We start from the raw sequence: 9,805 nt of genomic DNA on the forward strand, positions 1-9,805 counted from the left end.
AAAACGAGATAATAAAAAAGAGAAACTCCGCCTACCGGCAAGGAACGCACGGCGGTAGAGGAGAACTTGCCTAGGTTTGAAAGTTCTACGTAGAGAGCGTTTTTTTTTTCTCGTCTTCTCCCGAGACCTTGAATCTACGTTTACAAAAGGATATCATTCAAATTAACATTATATCTAAAAAGTTCATTTATCTTAACGAAACAAGAAAACTATTTTACTATTTTATCTTTCTATAGTTTACATTCAATAGAAAAGTATGATTTGTATACCTCGTAATTTTTTTTAATTAAATTGATCTAATAACTTTTCTATAGATGTATATGCTATAGCTTTATATTTTCCCCATGGCACATAAAATATTGTTTTTTAAACATGGTTTTACAACAATTTATATTTTTTTTGGCTATACTTTTAGAAATTAACTTAAAACATGATTGATATTATTAAAGTTGTATATAAAAGTTAAAGCTAAATAAGGTTATCTATAACTCGACCAATCACTATTTTTATGTTTCAGTAGTATCACAAAAAAAATCTATTTTATTTCACTCTAATATTTTTAAAAAAGCAAATCAAAATCTAATATATTTTTAAATTAAAAAAAAATAAAATAGATTTTACTACAAAAATAAAATTATCAAACTATATAAAATATATTCATATAACAAGTATATGATTAATTAAACATATTAAATAATATAAATATTAAAATTTAAATAAAATACATTAAATTATATATATGGTATATTTGAGTTTACAATTTAAGATAATCAGATCAATCTTATTTCTAGATATTTTATTCTATATATTGATATAGAATAAAATATTCTATATATTGATATAGAATAAAATATGAAAAAAAGATAAAAATAGCACTAAATCAAGTTTATGTTTCCAAACTAGCACTCAAGGTTAAAAGTCACAAAAATAGCACTTAATGTTTTATCAAAAGTCACAAACTTAGGGTTTAGAGTTAAAGGGTGGGGTTTAGGATTTAGGGTTTAGGGTTTAGAGTTTAGGGTTTAGAGTTGAGAAATGAGGTTTTGGGGATAAGATTTCAAATTTTGAAAAATAAAAAAATTAAAATTTTCAAAGGATAAACTTAGAAATGTGTTATTTTGGTCATTTTAGTTTTTGAGTACTATTTTTGTGATATAAATTTAGAAAGATGTTATTTTGGAGATTTGCCCATAAAATATCTTAAGATAATCAGATCAATCTTATTTCTAGAAATTTTTTTCCAAAACCAGAGTTATAAAATTGGAATTTCACCATATTTTGGCAACTACAATTAGCAAAAAAAATATCTTTTAAAGAAAACATATATCTTCTTGAAAGAATTACATTCTTTCCCAGAGAAATCGTAGCTTATACTTTTTCGATATTTTTCATACTAATATAATATTTATTTATATGCAGAGAAGCAGCAAAATAACTTTTTAAAAAGTTTTATCCTCACCGATTGGGAGCAGAGTCTCCCCCTCCCCCTCTCTCTCTCTTTGCCGTGGAGCTCATCAGACGACAGAGAAGTAGACGCCCATGGATAGACTTCTTCAACCACCGTCTTCTTCCATACTCGCCCCCTCCAAATCCCAATTAAGAGCACCTCCGTTGCTCCTCCGTGTCCACCGTCTCGACTCTCCCAGTCTTATCCCTGCCTCCCCGCGCCGGGTGAGTTCCATCTCCTGCCTCTTCCGCCACAATCCTTCGCCGACTACGTCTCCAGGATCGAATCAAGCTAGAAACCTCTCGTCTTCCTCTCCGAAAGCCGACGAGTCAAAACCTAATCCAGGGTTTCTCGAACAGATCGTGCGGAGTTATGAGCAGAGAAAGGTATATAATCGTCACTAGCTATGAATCTTCTAGTCTATATCGATGTCTTGTGAGCCTTAATCAGTGGATATGTATTCAGTTCTTGTTACAAGATTGTTTCTTTGTGTACTTTACATTCAAAGGTCACAGCTTTATCCGAATCTTTGTGTTTCTTGCAGACGTTATCAGCTGGAACAATCATACTAATCTCTGCCGTAGTGGCACTTTTGCTTAACCCCATCGTTGCGCCACCTGCTTTTGCTAGCTTCCAAGCCGCTGCTAAATCTAGCGGCGCTGCTGTTGGTGGGAAACTCCTCCGGACCGAAGTACTGACGAGTGCCTGGACCGGTTTCTTCGCTGGCTGCTTACACACACTCTCCGGCCCCGATCACCTCGCTGCTTTGGCTCCACTCTCCATCGGACGGACGAGGATGGAGAGTGCTGCGGTTGGAGCTCTCTGGGGATGTGGCCACGACGCTGGCCAACTCATCTTTGGTCTCCTGTTTCTGCTTCTAAAGGATAGGCTCCACATTGAGGTTATAAGAACTTGGGGTACACGAGTCGTGGGCTTGACCCTTCTTGTGATCGGCGCTATGGGGATCAAAGAAGCTTCCGAAATCCCTGAACCGTGTGTGGTTTCGTTGGAGAATGGGGAGGAGACGGATGAGAAGAGCTCAAAGAAGAAGAAGAAGATAGGGTTTGCGACTTTTGCGACGGGGATTGTCCATGGGCTGCAACCGGATGCTCTGATGATGGTGTTGCCCGCACTGGCGCTTCCTTCTCGGGTAGCAGGTGCTGCGTTTCTGATCATGTTCTTGCTTGGTACGGTGATTGCGATGGGGAGCTACACGGTGTTTATAGGGTCTTGTAGCGAGGCGTTGAAGGAGAAGGTTCCTAGGATCACGGAGAAACTAACATGGGCGTCTTCTCTTGTGGCTATTGGACTGGGATTGGCAATTATTGTCAGCCAGTTCTTTGGATTCAGCCTGTACTGAGATGCAAGCATCTGCAAGCCTTTGTAGCTTTTAGAAGATTTGATTTTTGCATGTACCAACAAAGCCTGTATCTTGCTTCAGAATCCCTTTTCCTGCTGTTTGGATTTGGCTCCCTAATTTTGTGAGCATTCTATATTTTGTATTTTGCTAAGCTTTACCGAACAATGTCAACCATGAATGCTTTAGATAATATAAAGTAGGTGTAGCCAACTTGTCATGCTTTGCTTTTATGTTTAAGTTTCTAAGAGCAATCTCATCGGTGTGTTTTCAACCTAAAGTTCTCAAAATACATATTTACGGAAAGTCTTAGAGCATCATTATTGCTAGGACCAAATTGTGTGTATTTAGCTTATTTTAATGTTATTGTGATGTTAAGAGACAAATGTTAGGGACAATCTCAAAAGTGTAGATTATTGCTAGGATTTTTAGTGGTTTTTTAGTAAATTAATTATTTATTTTTATAAGTAATGACATATAAAGGATAAGTTTTAAATAAAACATTTAACATTTAAATAGAAAACACAAACACAAGAAAATTACAAAGTTTCAAAAAAAAAAAATTACAAACATCATAAATAAAAGCAAAGAAACATTTTATTGAATTCATAGAAACTTAAACATTATATATAATTTGGAAGATGTCCAAATTTTTCTCATATATTTTCAGTCAAATCTTCTTTAATTGTTGATGGATTTGTGGATCCCGAACTTCTTTGCGACGATCAATTGTATTGCCGTGTTTTGTAGACTTTTTAACGGCAAATGTAAGATCCTCATCTTGAAATTTTTCAAGAGTGTTTGAATCTCGTTCATCTTGGACAATCATATTATGGAGTATGAGACATGCTCTCATAATATTTGATATTTTTTTCCCATAAATTAGAAAGATTTCTAACAACGGCAAACCTAGCTTGCAGGACCCCAAAGACGCGCTCAACATCTTTTCGAACGGATTCTTGGGTTTTGGCAAATAAACAATTTTTCGGACCTTGTGGTAGTTGGATAGATTGAATAAAAGTCGTCCATTTTGGATAAATACCATCCGTCAGATAGTAAGCCAAATTGTACTCCCTTCCGTTGACATAAAAGTTTACTTGCGGAGCTATCCCGTTAATAATGTCATCAAAAACAGGTGATCAATCAAGAATATTAAGATCGTTCATAGTACCTGGAGCTCCAAAAAATGCGTGCCATATCCAGAGGTCATATGAAGCAACCGCCTCCAACACAATTGTTAGTTTTCCGGTTCCCTGTGAATACATTCCTTTCCAAGCGGTGGGACAATTCTTTCACTCCCAATGCATACAGTCGATGCTTCCAATCATCCCGGGAAATCCACGTTGTTCACCAACAAGGAGTAGTCTTTCAAGTCCTCCGGTGTGGGACGCCTGAGGTATTGATCGCCAAACAAGTGGATTATTCCGGCGGTAAAATGGTGCAAACATTTTCGAGCTGTTGTTTCACCAAGTCGTACATATTCGTCAACTGTATCAGCTCCACCATCATACGCCAATTGACGAATTGTTGCGGTACATTTCTGGAGCGGAGATAGACTCGAACGTCCGACTGCATCTTCTGTTGGTCGAAAATACTCTACTTCTGTAGAGAGACGATGGACAATACTCAAGAACAATGGTTTGTTCATTCGAAACCGTCGCCGGAATAAATTGTGAGAGTATGTTGGAGTTTCGCTAAAATAATCATTCCAAAGCTTCTCGTGGTCTTCTTCTCGGTTTCTCTCGATAAAAATACGTTTTTTTCGCTCTTTTGGTTTTGGAAAAAGATCAGGGTTTTCCAAAAAATCATCAAATATGTTATCAAAATCCTCATCATCATCTTTGTGGTAATGATAATGGAAAGAAGAAGCCATTTAAAATTTTAAATGAAAGCAAATGTATTTAAAGTGAGCATACGAGTGATGATTTGAATATATGTTATGAGAGAAGATGATGAAGTATTTATAGAAACTAGAAAATGTATCTTGTGATATTTGAAGTATACATCTTGTGATGGCATCTTGTTTTCTTGTGGAAGAAATAAACAACCCATGTGACTCTTGAGTACATCTTGTGATACTAACAAACAAACAACCCATGTAAATAGCATGTGAGTCTTGAGTAGCTTGTGATATTTTGGTTATTTTTACTACCAGCAAACGAGAAAGACATGTTCATCTTTCATTAGACTTCTAACATAGACATAGAGTTCATTTACACTTTTAACATTAGACATAAGAGTTCATTAAGACATCTGATTCATTACACATGAAACATAAGACATAGAAAGAGTTCAAATCCATTACAAATTACACATGAAACTAAAACCATAACTCATTTGATTTACTTAAACATGAGAAGCATTCCTATTAAAACTAATACGAAAACCATTATACCAACCAAGTATTCAAAGCCATTGGTAAACTTTGATTTCTTCTTAGCTAACTCACACACCATCTTCTCTACCGTATCCAGTTTCTGCTGAGTCTCATAGTCACTCAACAAGGCTAGAGCTTCTACCTTTTCAGCCAATTGAAGTGTGTGTATATCTCTGGCTCTCATCTCCTCCATAACCGCCACATCCCACCATTTCCATACATGGCACTCTCCATCATCAACATTATCACAGTGTAGTATCTTCTTCCCGGATCATTTCTAGTGTAAGATGTGGCTAGAACAGGTTGACTACCACAGTAGCATGTCAGCGGAAATCCAAACTCAACATCGGGTTGAGGAGGATACTGAACCAGCTCACCATAATTGTACCTTATCTCAGCTTGGTTTCGATGTATAAGATCTTCTGTCTCGCTGTAGATATTGTCAGATGTCTCCCCACCATACTCCTCTGATTCAGAAGGCTGGCTATATCTATAGTCATGTCCCATGTTCAGCTAAACCTGGAGAAACAAAAGACAAGGTCAAGATATTACAAAGAAAGGCTTAAATGCTCAGAAAAAAATTGATTTGGCTCTTATACAAATTACACATGAAACAAAACCATAGAAACAAGACATCATAAAAGCAAACATGAGATTTCATTATTTCAAAGGTGGTCATAGAAGCAAACATGAGTGGATCTTATTACAGACATAGTTATTAGAAAGTTAAAAGCTAATTAGGACATTATTGTTTCAGAAATACTGGGCTAGAAGCCTATTCTTCACATTTCTTCAGCCTCACTGAGTGGATCGCTGAGTTGATTTTTTTTTGCAAGGAGAGCGTCTAGTATGGCTAGCTTAGACAGCTTTTCCTTCATCGTTAAATCCTCCTTCTTCATTTCCCAAATGCTCTTATACTCATCAACAGTCTTCCCTTGAGTTGTATTCCTTCTTGCTTTTGCAGCCTTGATACCTTCAGGGCGGGTCTCATTATCACCAACATTGACAGATGCTTGGGAACCTTCGACACAATCTTTTCTCTTTGAACTCCCACTAGCCTTAGGAGGGTTAAGGTTAAGCCATTTCTGGTCATACCTCAACACACACCATGCATGCTCAAGGTTAAACTTGATCTTATGATCAGAGTAGAAGATGTCGTGAGCCACATTGAGAACATCATTCTCGTTTTGACCACTGCAATTTTGTCTCTCTGCGGCTGCATATGCGCCACAGAACTTGTTGGTTAGATCATTTATTTTGTGCCACCGCTGCTTCAAATGTTTATGTTCCCTCTTTGCACCACCGTCTGTACCATGAGGACTTGCAGCGAAGTATTCACCAACTCTTTTCCAGAAGTTCTGTAACTTTTGTTCATTGCCGACAATAGCATTCTTGGATGTGTTAAGCCAGGCACTGATTAGCACCTCATCATCAGCTGGTGTCCATTTCTGTCTCTTCCCACGCTCCGCGGGTGTGTCTTCAGGTGGAGTTGGAGCCTCAGACTGTTGGGAACTGAACGGAGGGATTTCTGATGCTCCAGAATGAAAACTCTCATAAAGAAAGTTTCCATTGAGAACACTTTCGTGTTCACTGTTAAGAAGGCCTAAATAGCCAGAAGACTGGCTATATGGAATCCTTGAACCCATAGCACTAGAAGAGAGAAGGGATTATAGAAGAGAAAGGTAAATTGTTTCGGGTTTTACCAGAGAAGAGAGAAAGAAGATGATGGAGATTGAAGGATAGCTTGAAGGATGGTTGGTGTTTAATAGGAACTGTAATAAGTAACAACCATAATGACCTAACCATAAACTACGAAAGTCAAATCAGAGTTATTACACATCTCGTCAATCATACTATACGATTCAATTCACTTACTTTCCATTAAAATAAAACAGGATTTGGTTGCAAACAAACTAGACTATACATACAAGATTACATCTATGAAATTAGAGTTCATGCCTACCAAAGTCTAATCAGAGTTACTGCACATTTACACAACCAACCTTTACAAGTGATTAAGTTACCCAACCAACCATGCCTACCAAAGTCTAATCAGAGTTCATGCCTACACGCTTTCAATCCGACTTATCAATTCATTAAGTGGAGCTACTAGTAACAACTATTGGAGTTCAAGTGAAAGTGAATTACCTTGTACTTTCGACGAAATGGTTGTTATTCTTTGAATTGTTAATTATCCGGGTTATTGAGAGCCAAACGAACCTCACCTAATAGCAGACTCACAATCAAACGAAAAAACAGATATCAGTTTCATCAAATAAGTAATGATTTTGCAAACAATATACCACAAATAATCACACAGAACAATATATTTTACAACTTCACCATACTCTCTCACAGACTAGAAAGACGATAATATATTTTCAAAACCCTAAAGTTACACTAGTTTTCACTATATTTTACGCAAACACCAAACAGACAATCAGACACGGCAATCATAACCAAATATCAACACATATCACAAAGCCGATTCAAAATTTTGAAGACACTATATCTACAACGACAACAAAATCCTCATCCAAGGAAGTAGATCGACAACGACAACAAAATAGATACAAATACTCAATAAGGTGGAGGAACACATACCTTCTTCACCTTCGTATTCAGTAAAACGCTGTCGGTGAGACAACAGATCCTCTATACTGCGTTCGAAATCAAAGAGAGGAGAACCGTCGAGACCGAAGCGCCGTCGAGACAGAAGCCCCGGCGAGAGAGAAGCAACGTCGCGAGAGAATTTCCGTGGAGAGAGATCCACCGTCAAGAGAGACAACATATCCTTTGTACTGCGTTCGAAATCAAGGAGAGGAGAACCGTCGAGACTGAAGCGCCGGCGAGACAGAAGCGACGTCGCGAGAGAATCGTCGTGGAGAGAGATCCGCCGTCGAGAGAGAATCGCACTGTCAATCGCCTTCTCAATCGCCCTCGCGAGATAACCGACACACAAACTGAAAGACAAACTCAATTTGATTTTGCCCTAAAAATCATCGGCCATTCCCAACCTGACATGTGCCTCCTAAGGACGACTACCAACACATCTTAACTAAGGGACGTCCCAAATATAATTCGGTCTTTTTGATTTTCTTTTCGGTCCAATAATGTTAAGGACGTGGTACTTGGACCGCGATAATGTTGCTCTTAACTGATTGTTTTTAAAAAAAAATACTTTTGATTACGTTTTTCGTAATTTTGAGATACCACGGTCAAATATTAATATTTGTATATAAGTTTTTTTTTTTGGGACAAATATTTGTATATACATATGCATTTTGAAACTTCATGTTAATAATGCATATTAACTTTTTCATTGATGAAACCCAAATTTACATAAAAACTAAAACAATATAATAAATCATTTTCACTGATATTAAAAATATTTATTTTATTTTAAGTATTTTTAATAACAGTAAATTTTAATGTATATTTTCAGATCATTATTTCTATAGTAAGAGATTCTTTAAAAAAATAATTGAATAACAAAAATTCTGTTAATTTAATCTAAACTAGGGAATAATCCGCGCTACGCGCGGAACTATATTGATTTTCAAAAATTAATTATTTAACTAATCTTACTGTTTTATATCAAATGCTAATACTAAAATATATTTTAATAATATTTGCTTATTATTTATTTTATTTAGGAAAAATTTGGAAAAATACATTTATATGAGATTTTAATTTGAAAACTACACCATTCTTTATAATTTTTGAAAACTACACTTTTGTATATGTAAATTGACTAAATTGTCCAATTTGAATATTAATCAAACTTAATAATTTCAAAAAAATAAGATAAATCAAAATCTTAATAATATATCTACACACCACCGCATATCTTACAGTTTTATTGAAAACAAAAGAAAATCAGCTTCTCGTGGGTTAGTATCTTCTCTGTAACAAAGCATTGTCTATTTGTTTCATAGTTTATTCTTCTTTTCATTCATAAGTTTTTTTTATTTTTTCATCTATTAAGTGTAACTCAATTTCTTAAATTCTCATTTTCTCTTCTTGCACAAAGCATATCTTTCTGTTTAAAATTCAGAGAAACGTTTAAAAAAAAAAATATCAGAGGAATAAATTTACAAAAGATATATATATATATATATGTAGGAAATGACGTGATTACTTTTGTATATGGGGTATTAGGGTTGTTGTGCAACTTTGTTTGTCTAAGATTAAAAAAAATTAAAGCTTATACAGATAAACTTCTTAATAAAGATACCAACACATCATAATTTGTTTCTTTCATAACATCATTGTTATTTTTAAAACTAATTATAAGAAAAAAATTGTTATTTTAAAATTTTAAATAATAAATAACACATTCATCTCAAACATAGATTTATCTTAAATATAAATAATTATACTATTATTATTACTTTCGGATTTAATTTTATTTATTAAAATATATAAGTGGATAAAACAGTTTTTCACATCTAATAAGATGTAGTTTTCAAAAAATAAAATAAAAGGTGTAATTTTTAAATTTCAAACTGCAAATAGAGTATTTTTCAAATTATCCATTTTATTTAACATTTTCAGATATATAGTTAATAACGCTAGATGTTTAATGTAATATTCTTATTTCTTATATTGTATATTTACTTAT

At 35.0% G+C, this 9,805-nt stretch overlaps 2 protein-coding genes across 2 annotated transcripts; one reads left to right on the top strand and one right to left on the bottom strand.

Moving 5' to 3' along the window:
* Positions 1–1,435: 1,435 nt before the first annotated feature.
* On the top strand, positions 1,436–3,019 carry LOC106312912. The gene is made up of 2 exons (XM_013750601.1): positions 1,436–1,833; positions 1,992–3,019. The coding sequence occupies exons 1-2, from the start codon at positions 1,540–1,542 to the stop codon at positions 2,805–2,807; spliced, it is 1,110 nt and encodes a 369-aa protein (XP_013606055.1). The 5' UTR covers positions 1,436–1,539; the 3' UTR covers positions 2,808–3,019.
* Positions 3,020–5,963: 2,944 nt separating this feature from the next.
* On the bottom strand, positions 5,964–6,827 carry LOC106314239 (glutathione S-transferase T3-like). The gene has a single exon (XM_013752148.1). It carries the CDS (start codon positions 6,825–6,827, stop codon positions 5,964–5,966), a length of 864 nt encoding a protein of 287 aa, XP_013607602.1.
* Between the last annotated feature and the right edge of the window lie 2,978 nt (positions 6,828–9,805).

Source organism: Brassica oleracea, chromosome C9, assembly GCF_000695525.1.
Source record: "Brassica oleracea var. oleracea cultivar TO1000 chromosome C9, BOL, whole genome shotgun sequence".
NCBI classification, from domain to species: Eukaryota; Viridiplantae; Streptophyta; class Magnoliopsida; order Brassicales; family Brassicaceae; genus Brassica; species Brassica oleracea.

Excerpts from the sequence above, each read along its gene's own strand:
- LOC106314239 (XM_013752148.1), bottom strand. The coding sequence starts at position 6,827 with ATGGGTTCAAGGATTCCATATAGCCAGTCTTCTGGCTATTTAGGCCTT.
- LOC106312912 (XM_013750601.1), top strand. The coding sequence starts at position 1,540 with ATGGATAGACTTCTTCAACCACCGTCTTCTTCCATACTCGCCCCCTCC. Across the intron at positions 1,834-1,991 it reads GGAGTTATGAGCAGAGAAAG|ACGTTATCAGCTGGAACAAT; the intron begins GTATATAATCGT and ends TGTTTCTTGCAG.